Below are 18,938 nucleotides of genomic sequence, written 5' to 3'. Positions count from 1 at the left end.
ACTGCAAGGAGGCGGGTTTATTTTGTTCAAATGTATTACTTCTTTTTTTTTTCAGAATTAGAATAAATTTACCGTGTATGCAGATGTCGGCCAAAGTCGTTGCCGGTTTATGGCTTACCTACCGCGTACACTTGCACCGGCAACAAGCAGTCGTGTACCCACACCGGATGTACACCGAACGGATTATCCCGTCTGTCCTTTTTATCGGTATACCGTGTGACGTGGGCGGCGCATTAACATTCACGTATATATATGCCGTAATATATAATTCCCTTTATGTGGGGTTCGTTTTTCTGCTTTTCGAATATGTATATATAAAATATTATGTTTTCGAATTACAGGACCACGTCTATAGGAACCTGGCTTGGACGACGACGAATACGACGACAACGACGACAACGACGACAACGACGATGGCGTTGTCCGCCGGTCCCACGCTGCAGGGAGCGTTTAATAATGCCGAAAATAATAAATTACGTTTTCCATAGGAAAACCGAGGTAGGTACTCTGCTGTGGATAAAAAATAAATACGAAAAAAAATAAAGAAAAAAAGGGACTAAAAGGGTCGACGTTTTTGGTACAGCGCAAAAAAATATTCGTGAATTTGTAAACGTATTGTTCTTTTTGCTGCGAAAGAATTCAGGATAAAGAAGACTACGCGAGATACAATAATGATTTATGGTGACGAACGGCGCGGCGGTGGTAATAGTTTAGACTCACCCGAATATTTTCTAATAATAATTAAAACAATATAGTTGAATGGGAACGGTATAATATTAATTATTTTTATCATGCTTGGTACAACACTGCAGAAAATCAATGGTGAGCAAAATGTGAAGTGCATCGTGAGTAACATCACCTTCATTTCGAAAATTAAATTGTGGTAGGTCCCTACCTAGGCATTATATATAGCCGGGCGCACTTAATGGGATGCAGTCGAATTATTATTATATTTGAAAAATGATTCTGAGCAAAAGAAGACAATGCCTATACTATAACTATATAATATTATCGACTTTGACATTTGTCCAACATATGATAAAAGATGTTTTTTGACATAGCCGTAATATAGTCTGACTAATGATGACTATAACCCAAAAATAAAAAATGACGGCATGCAGTTTTTCGGTTTCTATCAGATAAAAAAATTATGTTACTGTTGCAGTAATGTTGAGACCATTGTACGATTCGTAATAGTGTCAAATGTCCCAACGATATCAAAATCGGTACAATGACTGACACACACACTAGGACTTATCTCGTGCGTTTCACATTAAAAACGAACCGTAACCAACCTTTTTGATGTAAGCGATTCTAATTAAAATTTCAACGAAATTGTCTGTGCAATGAACAATACGATTATTACACTGCGGGTGACCTCATTAAAAACCGTTACCGTTTAATAACGATGGCATTTTTCTTACAATTTACAATAATAATGATAATATTAATAAATAATAATATTATACTCGAGGCGTGCGCAAATCTTCAGGGCTCGATGCCAATAAGCTACCTAAGTCATTCGTTTCGAGATTACTTTTCGTTTGGCCGGAAAACTAGTGCGACGAGCAGGTCGACCCAAAGAAGATGACGACGGGGACCACAACCCGCGGCCACAAAAATATATTATTATTCTTGTTATACAGAGTGATTTATCGAAATCCGGACAATATCTTGAACATTTACAGAACGCGTATCATAATTTCGGGACTGTATAATAATACATAATATATAATAATAATACATATAATAATACTATAATACATCGTATTTTAGCTTTGTATTTTCTAACACATGTCTAGATCGGGATAAAAAAAAAATTTACCACCATGTTCGTTTTTTTCCTAACAGCATACAATATAACATTTGGGTAATGGTATCAATAAATTGCATCATATCAAAACGCATGGCATAATTTTTATTTTGCATACCTTAATACAATGTGCATATGTCATCTGCATACCTAGACGAATAACATGCGCGTTGTATTATAATAAATTAAATTATCTGAAGATTCGTCTGTAGAGAGAGTGTGTCTAGTATTACACCCAAACCCAAAATATATAGAGTTTAAAAATATATTTTCATTAAGATTTGTCTGCCGAAGAGCATAATATTATACAATTCAATCACGCGCTAATCATATAATAATATGGCGACATCAAATGTCGACGGAGGTTTATCAAAACGCAGTAATATTATATATTTTGTTTGTAAAGCCCAACAGACAATACAATTTATTTTTGAAAATTAAAATTATCAACTTTTTATGTAATTGACGCACGAACAATTTTTTTTAGATTCCGCGCGGGCGATGTTGATTTTACAATTATAAGCTTCTTTTTTTATTGCATATAAACCCTAATCACATTCTTATTACCCGGTACATATCAGTATGTCTGTATGTCAAAGGTATTGTAAACGCTAACGTGTACCTATAAAGTGTGTACACAATATACATTATAATATAATATAATATGTATATATAATATCAGATAGGTATTTGTGAATGCAAATATATTGTTAGCATGTAACTCAAGTGTAGGTATACAAAATTATAATCGAATGTCGAACATCAGATATCTGGGCAGCGCCGTAGGTATACTCATATACGAGTATGCACTTATATTGTAATATATAATATATTGGGTATATTTTAACGATACTAGCATCATATTATTATATTATTTATAAAGAACTTTATTAAATAAATATATCAAGTATACTGATCGGTATTCACCACGTGAGTTGCCAATTATTAGACACAATTTTGAATTTACCACTCAGCAGTACATATTTATACATACTAGGTAGTTATACAAAGTACTCACCCTATTTGTATGCTTAAATTATGCATATATTTAAATTCTGATTTTTGGAATTTTTAAATACACTTGAAAACTATATTTGCGAACACTTGAGATTTTTCGTACCACTTAAGGATCTTGCGACAATACAAACTTTTGTTTTTCAAATAAGAACCTACCTTTTTCATTTTTAATTATTCAGCAGATATTTTTTTTAAAAGATAATTCATGTATCTAAATCAAAACTCGAACGACTTGCTCTTGAGTTATATAACTTTGTGTATTAAGGGAATTAAATTGATATGTCTATAGTTATGGGTTAAGACATTAATTATGGGTTTAGAATGATTATATTATAGTTATATGATTTGAAAATGTTAATAATTATTAATTACTATTAATCTGCCAATATGAATATTTTGTAAAAACGGTCCAAGTATAATAAATAGTAAATACTACATAAAATATTATTAAAAATTCATATTTTTTTGTAAATAAATTTCTAAGGATTATTATCCTTAGTATAAAAATACAAACAACTCAGAAACTACTCATTAGAATTTTTGTTTATACACGTACAAATTGTCAAGATAAATGATCAGCTAAATAATTTGCAGTTAAAAGGCGGGTTCTCATTTAAAAAACAGAACTGTGTCTTGCCACAGGAACAGGACACTCATTAGGTGATACAAAAAATATCGGGAATTTAAAAATATGGTATTTAGGTAAGTAATTATATTTAAAAATGATAATTTTGATGAATTATATGTACTTTTAACGAAAAAAACGGAGTCAGACATACTTAAAAATTATCTTGTGTATAAGAAAGTAGTAAGTTAGAGTTTTTAATGATGTGACAGATAAATATTAACGATAATTACAATCTAAGTTACATAAAGAGTAGAAGTAGAAGATATGGAATTATTTATTATTTATAGTTTATTTATTGACTTCGTAATAAAATGTATTGATCTACTTCGTGTAAGCCATAAATAGCTCCACATTTTTTCTTTAACTAGTTTTTAAATATTAAATTATTGTTTTCATTGTATTACTACTATATCATTATATATTTTTGTATACACGCTCTGCGGTCGTCGTCGCCGGAGCAATTTAAAATGTCCACCACCGTACTTAAAATAAATATAAAAAATGTATTAATATAATATTATGATATGTGTATAACATGATGTCGTAATACAATGGTTTAATGTGACTGTAGAATTATTATTATTATCATCGTCATCATTCTTATTAGATATAAAGCTGTGATGGCATACGCGATGGTTGTGCAGTTCAGCAGTTGTAGTCGAAGACTAGACGTCGAGGCGTCGTCGTCAGCGGTATCCATATTATAATAATAAAATAATAATAAAATATAACATATTCTAATATAACTTTTACAGTTCCACCAAATTTTCTCGTCATTCGAACGAGGTAAATGCCTCGCTCTATTACGCTCTATCACGCGAGGTGATGTTTTTGTATTATTTTGAATCCAAAGCTCAAAGTTTATGTGTTTTTCCGAAAACAACGACGGTTTTATACATATACCTGTGACTACTATATATTGCAACACAATTTCACAAAATTTCGGAATCGTGTAAATTGTAATAACCATTTTATACATCACATTCAAATTATAACATAGCAACTTACTATTATGCCATAACAATAATAATTAAAAAATATATACAAATATTAAAAATACGATACAACTCAGTTATAATGAATAACTCAAAATATGTATCTATTATTTAATTGTTATTTTAATTGTATCTATCATGTATAGGTTATTACATATTATACTCGACATCACTGTATCTTTCCACTTTTGGTTCTTTTTACTTTGCAATTATTATACAATACATCTATAAATTATAATTTATAATAATATGTAATGAAAACGATAAAAAAAACATGCAAAGTCGTTCTATACCGGTGACCATATACAGGCAATAGGTATATTATTCTTTGTGACGTACACTGTACAGTGCACATATTATACCTATCACAATACACTTATTCATATATTATAAGTTATAACTATATTTTCTTGACGGAATAAAACTTTCTACTATATAATATGTACATACAACGCTTCTTTACCGACGTCAACAGCCTAAATAATTTGATACTTCGATGAAGGCTGAAAATGTTTGTGCATAAATATTGACAAATTATCAACACAATTTACCATTATATAATATAGTTAGTTACCCATGTACATTATGTATACAAGCATTTAAAGATAATAATATAATAGTATAGCTGGAGTAGTGCCGGTATGGTATAGTTTTAAAATCCCCTGCCGCAATCTTGTTTAAAATTAAACTAATAATATTGAAAATAATAACTAAAATATAGAATATAATATAATATGGACTCAACCGTGCGTCAGAATAATATAAACGGATAATTAAGGGCGCCTGTTATAATGGTAGCAAAAAAAAAAACAGACAGGTAACTACCTACCTAATAAAATAGTATACCCACGAGCCTTTTTTGTCTGTTCTTCAAATATAGGTAGGTACGCGTATGACGGAACTTATTATTTTAGAAATAACAATTTGAGACACAAAGGAAACCAATAATTGACCTATACAACACAACGGTATACCTATATTATATGTGCGGGTTGTGGAAAAAATTATATATATTATAGCCCTGCAGTATTTACCGCACGCGCGCATCGCCGTCGCCGCCGGATACAGAAATTCACCGACCTGTGAGTATTCGCGAGCATTCCATTAAATTTCGTCGATTGAGTGGCTATTACGACCACAATATAATAATATATAGTTAATCTGTAGGCCACGTAAAACGTTTATCGTTCCGATCGGCACACTATACCTAGGTTCTGTGGAACAATAATCGGTTCGCCTCGATAACTGCAGCAGAAGCCGTCAGAGCAAAATCACGCAACGTCCGTGCATGTTGATCGTGCGATTAATTGTTATTAGTAATTATACTTCGGGATTGATTAAAAAAGAAAAGTTTTGCAAAGCCCGCCGACAGCGGTTCGGATAACAGTATTGTGATATAGGCACGGACGCATACGCTCACGGACAGACATTATTTGTCAAGGCTGCAGGGCGAGTTAACGAATTTATTCGACTCGTCAATATAACATTGTGTAGAAAAAATGAATAGCTAAAAATTAACCATGTTACGATATGAACTTAATTAAAATAAAAAAGTTGACTTTCTTCTTTGTAAGATAAATAGCATAGGTATCTAAAAAAAAGATGAACATCCGCACAAGCAAAACGCTTTGACATTTCTAACTACCAATCTTTGAGCAACCTACTAAGTATATTACCATAGTATTATATTTTGAAGCAACCACGTTAAAGCAGTGCTAGGGTGGATGGTGGCTACTCCCCACTCCCCAAGATAAATGCTTGCCCTTCTCTCGATCCCCCCCCCCCCACAACAGATTGTATTATAATAATATTATGATAACAATATTATCTGGTGGGTATTATAGTTCCTAAAATCTTTAATGTTTTATATACTTGCTAACATTTTTACCTTTTATCAAGCTGCACTATTCTAGTACATATAGAGTTAAAATTAGTTATCATATTATATACCTAGACAAACACTGTACAAGTGTACAACGGTTCATAATTTTAGTGGTTGGTTTTAACATTTTTTTACGTTAATACCAGAAAAAGTATCAATTTGATACAACAATAAATCTTAATTTCAAATAATACCCAAAGTCCCAATACCGGGTTTCAAATTTAAGTAGTTGGTACTTACAGAAAATAATAAAAACGATAATATTAACTATTAGTACCTACCGGTTTTTAATAACCGATTTCAATTTGAATACATGAATTCATTACTTTGGGTGCAAAGGTTTGATTTACATGAAACAATTTAACTTGATTTAATTAGTTAAAATACTTCTGTATATCTGTATACAATTAACTATAGTATATATAGTAGCTATAATACGTTAGACATTTCTAAAAAGTAACTTCCTCAATTAAATTTAGTTAAAAAAAAATAACAATTTATTAAACTATTTTAATATTAACTTAATTTTAATTTTTAAATGGCGGATGCTCATTGCTTATACCCTTGTTATTTTGTAGGTGATAAAACTGTATAGGGTGATCAGATGAAAATACTTAAATACGGGATTAATCATTAATTTTTATTTGTATATTTACTAAAATAAATAAATAACATGCTTTATTGAATAAAAAAAATACCTTCTTAGTATTTACATAATTATATTAATACAGGTACCTATACTTAGCCAAAGTATGAAAATGGAACATGTTTTAAAAAAAAAGCTTTTGTTGGGACACACTTTAAATATTAGGAACTTTCCCGTATAAAACAGGTCGTATCCTAAGCTATACCACCGTTGGCTGGGGGTGACTATTACGTTTACCAAATTAATAATAATTATAGTATCTATGTTATAATCGTCTTGACATAAAATGTAAGACATCTATACTATACATAATATGTTTTTATAATAAAGTAATTAATAATAATAACTCACTGATTTTTATTTTATTTTCAATCCAATTTTTTTTTAATTACCTAAATAATAATATTATTTTTTTTTAGTATTTAATTAAGTTCATGGCATCAAATGGTCAATGGACGAACATATTATTTCGGTCAATAATAAACATTTTTGATATTTTTAACAATCAAATAGAATGTTGTATAATTTTAGCTTTTAAATTGTCTAAAAGGACAATGGTCAGAAAACCTAAGTTGAACTCGTTCAATTAATTAATAAGTCATTTGATTTTCTGATATTCAATAATACATTTTTTCGACAGTGAACTGTAAATTTAAACTTTCACTCACCATTTCTATAATAATATAGGTATATAGTGATGACTGATAACAACATGCTAAGGATAATGATACGTAAAGTAAGTGTTTCGGCGTAATTTCAAGGTCTTTTACGAAAAATATAATATGTTTTATTATAACTTTTTGAACTCTGTAGTTATCCAATTAATTTATGTACCTACGCAGTATATTATTAATTCAATTTGTCGGAGACTGTGTAAAATGTTTATCCAGAGTGAATTACTTATATAGCTTCAATAACGGAGCAATAACATACGGATTGAGTGATATTAATGTTACTCCGGAATCTATAACAAATATTCTTTCTATGATTAATTAGACCATATTGGTTGTTCAGATGATAATATTTACTGGTGCCCGACTATAATATTGTTGTCGAGATGCTTTTTTTTATCAACATTTTTGATTAAATATTAAGGTGTAATAAAATGAAGTGAAATAATTAATGCTTTAGATAATTTTTATGACGAATTACGGACAGAAACAAACGTTAGTTCATTGCTAAATAAACAACTTCACAATGACAAGGGATTACCCTACCTATCAACATGGATATAAAATCAATTTAAAAACCTCGATGACATATCAAATAAAACCAAAGACACTCTTCATTTCAAAATTGACGATAAAACCTTCAAATCAAGATTTAGAAAACACCTACCGCAAGACCACAAAACCACCAGCCAAGTTATTAACAAGATATTTAACGTCAATATGAGCTAGGTATATGAAATATTTGTAATATTGTAAAAACATTTAACGTATTGACACAGTTAATAAAATAATAATAATAATACTAATAATTAAAATTCATAATTTTTCATTATGTTAATAATGAGTATTGAAATAAATGTTATTAAGTCAAATCTTTGAAATTACTACCAAAAGCATAAAACAATTGAGACTACAGACAACACGCATGCCTAACATGCAGGGAAAAGGGTTAAGTTCTGAAATAGTAAATACTATAATTGAATACAATTTATAGTTTTAAGTTATTATTATAATATTTATAAACTATAAATAAATATTATAAAGTATAATTGTTTAAGCAGTAAGCGTTTGAATTAAATCCAAATATTAACTATGCGTAAAGCAATACACTGTTGAGATTAAAATATAGATTGTATTAAGCAGCTGTTAGGCCAGTCAACACTCAACATGTGACTGATATTCAACATGTTATATGGTTCTAAATATTGAGCAGTGCACAATAAAACAGAATAGAGGACGAGTGTAGTAAATTTGAGAATGCCATTATATCCATTTAGACTTTAGAGTGACAAGGGAGGATAGAATAAAAAATTAATTAATTATGGGTACCTATACAAAATTAGGGAGAAATGGAGAATATAAATTCAGATGGTTCGGTCATTTTTTGAGAAGAGATGACTTGGATGCAATTTTTTTTTTGTAATTTATACAATACAACATAGTATAAAATATATCAATATTAGTCTATATTTAGTACTAATTATTATGAACTTTATGCATTTTTTACTAATAATATTATGCATATGTGATTGGTAATATTATACTATATTATATTACCTATATTACTTTTCTATATGTAACATTAAATAATTACCTATTTTCAGTTATGATTGTGATATCAATTTTCAATTGGGTTTTATTTTTAAATTGTATTTATTAAAATTTAAAGTAATTTTTACTGCCAAAGATATGACATGATTGTTTATTGTTTAGTGATCATTGCATGCACACTTTATAGATAGTGTGTGAGTGACAGATCTGTAATTGCAGTTAAAGAGAAGAGTACTTACTGCAAGAAATTCAGTATAAACAAAATATTTTACTACAAACATGTTATGTATAGGAATCTTTAGATTTAAAAACAACATCATTGTTTAATACCTAATAATATAATATGAGTAATTAAAAATATATTTTAACCCAACCCTTCGTTTTTAACAAGTTTGTTCTTGACAAGAAATCAATTTAATCCTAACCCATAAATAATTATAGTTTGGGATGTTTAATCAGAAAGCGTGAATTCAATTTTTTACCGTTACGATTATTGTACAGTGATATTAATAATTATTTTTAACGTTAATGTTAACGGTGAATTTAATGGTATATCGCCATTTGGCCTCTATAATTTGATATACAATTCAACAAAATCATCTGTGGACCTAAACAATTTTTACCAATACTATACAGTGCACAATTATATTATTTTTCTTTTGGGTTGACAATACTATTGTTTTCATATGTGACCATTTGTGTGTTTAAGGGTGTTACTGGGTATGCTACATCGACATATAATATTTTTTTTATGCAGAGAGTAGTTATAGATGATTTGTGATATAGGCTCTAATGGTATTATAAAAATATCAACGAACAGTTTTTTTTCCCCAACGGTAAAAGTACAACTAATATCAAGGTGATATTTATTATTTTTTCCAAACAGTAGCCTGTGAATCTGTGTTGTCCCTAACCTGGTCTATTCTAAAATTAAAAACAATTATTTTTAAGACATTTTTAGAACATTTGAAGCTTCAGTATCACCTAGACAAGGCTTTGTAAGTGTTTCATTAATTGAAGCATTGCAGTAACCTGCAGGAGTGTCACTGGGCCTCTATTAGTCATGGTATATTTGCTTTTTCAGGCGGAGGAATAGGCTTACAGATTACCATGATTAATATCAATATATAAGAATCTATATTGAACATTTTTTTTAGTGCTATGAGCACGATTAAAGATAGAATGGTCGCCCATCGAATCTAGAAAAGTGTCTACCGAAATGAATCTCCATTATCAGTATTAAACAGCTGGAAATTTACGCTCTAGCGCTTATTTGTTGTAGTGATTCTAAATGAAATTACCTTTCAAATGTAAATTGTAGTTCCGTGATAGCCACTATGACATATAAGCGCTAGTGCTTAAGTTTCCAGCTGTTTAATTTAACTTTAATACTGATTATAGAGATTCATTTCGGTAGACACTTTTCAAGTATGAGAATCATACGTCGATGGGCAACCATACTATCTATAGCCGTGGCTATGAGTTATGACCCTGGTTATCACATTTTCCTTAAGATGACGTCTCATCCGCATATGTTGTCTACAAGTGCGTAACGTAGCAAATTGTTCGCTCAGCAGAACACCTGTAGCTCTGTAGCTATTTTAAAGCGAATTATTAGTATTTTAAAATTGTAAATTGTTTGTACGTTTTAAAAAACTCATAACTCGCTTTAAAATTAAAATATAATTAAAAGCCCATGAAATCGCCTAGATAATAATTTTACTTTTACATTTTATAAGAGGTCAATTCGCTCTAGTTTTTAAACTAACGGAACTACACGTGTTCTGCTGAACGTAGAATTTGCTATGTTACTCACTTATAAGATGGAGACAACATATAAAGGTGAGACATCCTCGTAAGGAGTAACTTTGTATCACTAAATAAAAGTTGTTGAAATATAATGTTGTTTCTATTAAGACACTTTTCTCTAGATAGATACTTAAAAATGCATGTAAATTATATTAATAGCATTAGCCTCCAATTACCCTACCCTAACCCCTGACCCTAATCCTACCTAAATAGGTAAATTTACCAAAGAATAAATTAATATTACTATTATCGTACTTACTATTTTAAATTTTGCAAAATATCATGAATAGCAAATACTACTCATATTCATTCTAACAAATTTGAATTTGTTTATATATTTTACGTTATATTATAACTTAAACAAGATATTATATACAATAATTGAACTTTTTCTTAATGTAAAAAGATATGGTTAATTTTAACCATTTAAATATAAAATATAAAAGTAATTGAAAAAAGGTGGGTAAGTGGATGTTGCTCTGCTGTACAGCAGATTACAAGAGGGTCATTGTACAATGGATTGTATTATACTTGAATTCAATGATATAATATCATTGTATATATCTTGTGATGAATAATATTTTTTCCCGTGATAAAAATTAGTTTTCATCAACTATAAAACCACCTTGTCGAAATGTGGTTGTTTAAAAACTTATATAATTGATTGCATGTATTTAAATTAATAAGTGGGTTTATTTCTCAGAAAAACGTCTCGCTGTGAATAGTAATTTTTTTTTACATTTATTAAGTCAGAAAGATAATGTACAAGAGCTAATGAGATTAAATCGCTAGTGATCAATCTCCTGCATTATAATTTTTGGGACTGGACTTATTAGACTTTTTAATGGTTAAGCCAACGAATAAACGTGCATCGTCTATTATAATATTGCCGACCTCCTAAACTTATATGCAGTAAAACAATGTTTTTTCGTGCTCATACAATATCAAATTAATGGTGTTCACTGTGTCATATTATCAAGTTAGAATGTTACGAAATCCTGGATAAAAAAACGCATATAGGTTTGATTTTAAATGAACTTTGTTCCTTCAAACTGTATGAACAAGGAGATTGGCAGCCAGATGAATTTCTAAGGTAAACAGTATAACATAAACCCAGGTAAATAAATTGTAAATCCCCAATTTCATACCACGGGACTACAAACATAAAAAAACCTCCTGTGCAAACTCCCCAAATCTAGTCAGAAACGATTTCATATAGGAGCACGTCGAATATATATATATATATATATATATATATATATATGTGTGTAACCTGCCGTATATACTGGGATATAGTTCACAGGATTAAAAATAAGACTTTAGGATTTACGGCAGAGTGTTTGTGTTCTTCACCATCCCTCGCTGGGCGTCTTCCAAATTGGCATTTTTTCCCCCTGCACTTTTTGTTTAAGCCGGATTTTCTCGGACATTTTTGCTTTCGAAAATAAAAAATGAAAGACTCAAAATACGCAAAAGATTGTGATTTTTTGTATTTTTATTTTTCAATAAAAATTATTTCCAATCAACTCAACGAAAAATATTATGAAGTACGCGTATATACTGTTAATATTTGTTTTCAACAATGTCAAGAAACAACACGACTGCTATAGTAATAATAGTTGTAATTTCCACAATAAGGAATGATAAATTGTATTGGTGTTTAATATTATTGTTGTAGTAACTAGTTGTGTTAGGTGTATCATTTGTTAATTTCAACAGTAAATACCATTGAGAAACGAATGAACAATTGAACACATTCAGACAGTGCGGATACAAATCGAATTATCATCAGACTAAATGAATTTTAAATAATATTATGCAGACTGTTAAAATTGTGTATATATGAAAATATAATATTTTTATTTATTGAGGTTGTGAATTTAAGTGCAGTTTATAATGCAATTTAAGTATCTATAAAATTCTAATAAATGCATTAAAATATGAATTTAATATATTTTAAAAATTATATTTATAAATATTAAAAAAATGTATCAAGTTTTCAAAGGAAAAACTATGTTGCTTATGTTCATATATTTAATTTTACAAAATAAAATGATTAAATAAATAATTATTTTGTGTTTTTTATAATATACATTATGATAGATACGATTTATACATTATAATATTATTCTATATATGTAATACGATGCCTATGGCATATTATATATTTTTTTTTTTGATCTTAAGCCCGGAATCTATGGCCATTAGCTGTATTGGTTTTGTACGTTTTTAATGTCGGTAGGGGGAGGACTGTGACTTGCCCGAAGAAAAATGCCACCCATGACCAAGGAATCGAGCCGGCATCGGCCATATTATATTTATATATACTATTAAATATACAATTAACAAATTTAAAAGTAGGTTGTATTTGCAATATTTTCTGTATAATAACTCAAGAACTAATCATTTATATTCACAATATCCATTTCCAACTATGTATATAAATTATAAGCTTACATCATATGATCAATATTTGTTTGATTAAAATTGGTTTGTACTATTAATTATATTAAATTAAGTTGTATGTACAAAGTATTACCTACTATATATTCTAATAAATGGCTGGAATATTCAACTTAAATTGAACACGGATCTATCCGTAAGATGGTTTATCATTTGGAAAATGTTACTGACTCAATAACTGGTGCCGAAACACTTAAACGATAGAAGTGCTTTGCAGACACGTCAAAAACAAATACAACATTAAAACGCGCTGTGCCACTGACATATTGGTATTCTCCAATTTAAGGGAGAGTGCTGGTGCTCAGTAAATCCTAATGTTTATCTTAATCATTTCTCAGAGATGTATGAAATACGCATAATCTGTTAAACATAATTTATTTTTAAATGCATTAAATTTATTTTTGTTGGGTAAAACGGTACTATAACTACGAGATTTGTACTTTAATTGTTACCAATGGTGTTCGTATTACTCGGTTTATATACTGACTTTAACTGGTTAATATGTCCATAAAAGGCAATGAGTATGTATGTCTGTAAGTGATTCACAGCAAACTCTATCACACCCATTGTTCTAAGGTTTAGTACACAGGTAATCCTCTACCAGAGGAGGTGCACTTCAAAGCCTATTTTTTTTTTTGCATTTTAAAGAGTTGCCCACACAGAGGTTTGTTGGCTCACTAAAAATAAATATTTCTTTGTTTGTATTTGATTTCCATTGGTTACAGAAAATAAAATAGATATTATAATTTTATAGAATTTTAGACAATTATTTTATACATGGTCAAAACTCAAAACCACTAAAATTTTAAATTCTGAGCGGAGCGAGGAAGCTATTGCTTTTACAATGGTGTTTATTTATTTTTTTTTTTTTTTTTTTATATCCTGTATACAAAATTTTTACCAGAAAGAGTGCTTCGATTTCAACATATAGTACCTTATCTTTTAGAAAATTGGATCAAGATGGTACTTTAGACAGGTCATTTTCGATTTTCGCAATATTTATTAAATGCCACCGAAAAAAACACCGACAAATTACGAAAAAAACGCTAAAAATGGGATTTTAATTTCTAACGCTTTGTTTATCACCATAGAAACGAATAAAAAATTATAATATTATAATATTAATTCAACTTATATGATAAAATAAATAATAACAATATAAAATATCCATATACTGACAAACCGTCTCCGCTCAGAATCATTTTTCTTATACAATGATATTATATCATTGAATTCAAGTCTAATACAATATATTATGCAATAACTCACTTGTAATCTACTGTACAGCAGAACGACATCCACTTACCTGATTTTTGTGATATATGTCTGTATAGCTTACATTTAACGGAGTTAAATACAGAGTAAATACACTGGAACTATTCAATTTGTCACAAGCAACATTGTGCAGGGTCAGCTAGGTAGTTTAAAATATTACTTAATTTAAACATCAAATAGTATTATTTAATCGACTTCTTTGGTGCAAATCGTTGACTTCCCAACGTTATCTGGATAATACAACACTGATTACCGAGGGATGACTCCATTAAAAATTTGCGATGTGCACATTATTATTACCTAGCGAAGTGTGAACGAACTAGAGAACAATATAATCACACATAACAAAACCGTGGTTTTAGTATTGTTTGGAGGCCAAGGATATAAAAGATAGTTATACAGTGAAACCTCTGTAGAGTGGACAGTCCGGATAGATAGTTCAAAAGCGTCCACGATTGAAAAAACAATGATTTTTAATGATTCATTGTAGGCAAAGGCATTATGTACATTAAAAGTATAAAAGTAAAAAGTATATTATTTATTAGTGTTTATTTATATAAGAATGTATTATCATTTGATATTTTAGATTATCTTTGAAAAATTCTGTCATTATTTGTTATTGTTCGTTATACATAAATATATATGCATATATATGCACACCGTCCTACCTTTAATATTTTCTCTAGACAACTTATAACTTATATTTTCAAAAATGTACATTCTGATTAGTTTCGTTTATCAATAAGCTAAGTTAATTGTATTATACCAGGAAGATGACTATTTAGCGATCGTATGTTTTTATAGAAGATAAATTAATTGTTTTTACCTATATGGCTGTATTATGCACCTAGTTTCGATAGTATTTATTAAATTGGGACCAGTCTGCAATGCACACGTTCACTATGATCGCGAGTGTCCCTTAATTATTATTAAGAGGTTATATTATAATATTATAATATAATATTACTACATCTATATTACACGTGTATTTTTATGGAAATTTTTTTAAGTCTCCACTATTAATAATGTATTCATTTTTTTAGAGGTGTCCATTAATAGAGTGTTCACGGCGTAGAGGCAAAGAAATTGATAAGAACGATATGTGCATTTATATATAATCAAATTTGCTGTGTTATTATAATTCAATGTGTATTGACTTGCGGATATACAAATGTACCCATTTCATAATATTGTGAGAACACAAAAAGCTACTCAATGCGATTATCAATAAAATTAAATATTTTGTTTGACTTGTTTTAAATCTTAAAACAATTTAAAAAAAGCTATCGTACTGGTTTTAAATAGTTATTTCCTTTAGTTGTTGTAAAGTAGTCAGTTTGTAGTTTCCATTTTTATATTGTTATTACTACAGCCCATCGTATTTATTTTTACACACATTTAACAACATGATCTAACATTCTAACGAGTTCAGCTTCAAATTGTGTTTAACATGAATTAATAACCAATTAATGTGATAAAATTTAGTTTGAATAATGTTTTCCTCATAATAACTTTAAAGCTTTCGGAGTTGAATATATTATTTGTTAACTATCAATGCCGCTTAGTAACGGTGAAATCTCCAAGCCTGGGAAAGTTTATGATAATTTTTAATTGAGTTAAGATAAGCAGATAGAAAATATTTAAAAAAGTTTAAAGTTAATAATTAACCTAACTTTTTTTTAAACTCAGTTGAGTTAAAAGTTATTACGGAAACTCACAATTAACTTATTAACTTTACTTAAGTTATTTTTATTTAACTATTCTGGTTAAATTTTTAATTTCCTATTTATGCGAATGTTTATGCAATATGCATCGTCAATAATAATTGTATTACCTGTATTTATTATTTAACTAGGTATTTATAAATCAACGTAACTTGGATTTGATTAAAAGTAACTCGTTATATTTTATTAAGTTTATATCAATAAAAATCAGTTCATAATAATCATGTAAATTAAATTTTAAAAGCTAAAATTAACTTAACTTTAACCTTTTAACTCGTTCATGGCCAGGCACGTACCTATTTTGTATATTTTAACTCGTTTATAGCCAGACATGTACATATTTTGTATATTTGATACAATTAATACTATAATAGCTATACCTATCTACTTATATGTTAATATAATACCCACACTGAGAAATTAGTAATTATGCGTTTATTGTCTATTTGTCTGAATGACTGGATTATTTCGACATGTCTAATTGATAAGTGATAGCATAATACGCAGCTGACATAACTTAGGTGTTGTGATATCTACTACGCCAACATCTAAAATAATAATTTAGGGAGCGCAGTTACTACACAACGATTAATTTTATATTGTCCCATAAATGTAATTGTCTGCAATTACCGAACACGTGTTCATTAACGTAATGTAGTACTACCTACGTAGGTACTTATGGGTATTGGTGTATAAATATAATATAACACAATACCAGACCCAACGTTATTGTTGATAATAGTACAATATGAACGATATATACGCATACAAACGTGTACACAATATTATAATAATATTATGTAACATATATAATAGTATTATATACATTTAGGTGCTTATATAATATTATTTCATTCATTTATAAAATGTTATATCAATCTACAAGACATATTAATTCTCTCTTGCAGGTAGCTGTAAAATCGATATTATAATAACCGATGGATACCTACGATTTTTTTTTTACCACGATCGCCGGATGTAACCGTGTCAAACCATGACCACTGATATCAATGATACGATTATCAAATAATTATGCGTGGTCTTCCGTGTTGGAACTTTGCAGTAAAAGCGTCACAGGCATTTGTGTATAAATATAAACATGTACCTATGTAATAATATATACCTATGTGTGAAGGGTTAAAATATGTGTTGCGACTCTGCGCAGGCAAAAAAAGCTGGTTAGATTTAACGGCAATTATTGTAATTGCCACGATTGTCACTTGCATATGTTATTCGTAAACCTACAGTATATTTATTCGTGTTGACGTATACATAAACATTTTTTTTTTAATATCACTTTACAAAATTTGGCGACCAACACAACAACAGCAGTTGAACACGCTCGAAAATAATGGCTGCGTTTTTCGAGGCGGCCTGGAAATTGTTGACGGCACTCTAGCACTATATTTACGCTGCAACTGCACAAGTCATTTAAACTATCAACACACTTTTCAACTGTGTTCAAACAGTGCGCTTATCAACGGAAAATGGCTAAATTCAACCTTTGTCGACGACTCTTCACCATCCAGGTAAAAATACCTTTGTTTATTAAACGGCCGGAAACGGTTCACTTCCAATAAGAATAACTTATCCGTTCCACAAGCATAATGTTTTACCCCAATTGTTTTATAAAAAACGATTTTAATGCTTTCGTTTCGATAAGTCAAATTTAAATAATTAAAACATTTTTTATATACTCACGATATACTTTGTTAGGAAATCAATATTAAATTAAAATCAGTCCTTTGCATAAAATTGTGATGTTAAGAAATATATTGTATAAAAAAAAATCGTATTTGACCAACGGCTGTAATATTCAGACAATTTTGGTAAACCCTTTTTCAGTCAAAAGATTTCTTAGTTATTTTATATTAGTAGTTATATTTACCCATAATTAAATATTATTAAATTTAAAGTTAAATTTATTCAAACTGCACAGTTAAAAATTTTTAAAAAAAAGTACAGACTTTCAAAACTAACTTTTATTATTTACTATTATAAAATATATTACATATCATTATAATATAAATCACGTCTCAGCTCTGCTGTACTTTGGGTGTTGAGTGTACATTATGATTGAGTTAGTCACTGTAATCTAAGTGTTATATTCCAATTAAATGATAAATTGATGCATACGAAAAACGATTCTAAGTGGTTCTTATTTTTTAAATATGAAATTGCATCGGAGAAATTAAAATTATTGATAATATTATTAACTAAATATTTTTTATTATTTCTTAAAACTGTTATTTAATTACGATTGTATAATATATCAATTCAACTGTATTTAAACTGTGTAATTAATTTTTATTCAAAAATGGTATTATAGGTGCCATTGATGGTATTTCAACTTGGTAGTAGATGTTTGTAGAGCGTTAATACTGTAAACACATTATTTACTTTATAATAGTAAAGTCAAACATATATATACCTATTTGTAAAAAAAAAAAATGAGGATATATAC

General features: G+C 29.0%; 2 protein-coding genes across 2 annotated transcripts in view; one reads left to right on the top strand and one right to left on the bottom strand.

Moving 5' to 3' along the window:
- Nucleotides 1-18,938, bottom strand: part of LOC100160795 — a 431,282-nt gene that overhangs the window by 297,639 nt on the left and 114,705 nt on the right. The window lies entirely within an intron of this gene.
- Nucleotides 17,760-18,938, top strand: part of LOC100574813 — a 23,533-nt gene continuing 22,354 nt past the window's right edge. Inside the window, exon 1 of the mRNA XM_003242241.4 lies at nucleotides 17,760-18,003. Within this exon, the coding sequence (XP_003242289.1) occupies nucleotides 17,962-18,003 (42 nt within the window). The 5' untranslated portion in view covers nucleotides 17,760-17,961. The remainder of the gene's footprint in view (nucleotides 18,004-18,938) is intronic.

This window comes from Acyrthosiphon pisum, chromosome X, assembly GCF_005508785.2.
Source record: "Acyrthosiphon pisum isolate AL4f chromosome X, pea_aphid_22Mar2018_4r6ur, whole genome shotgun sequence".
Lineage (NCBI taxonomy): Eukaryota > Metazoa > Arthropoda > Insecta > Hemiptera > Aphididae > Acyrthosiphon > Acyrthosiphon pisum.
This window is presented reverse-complemented; position numbering and strand designations above follow the sequence as displayed.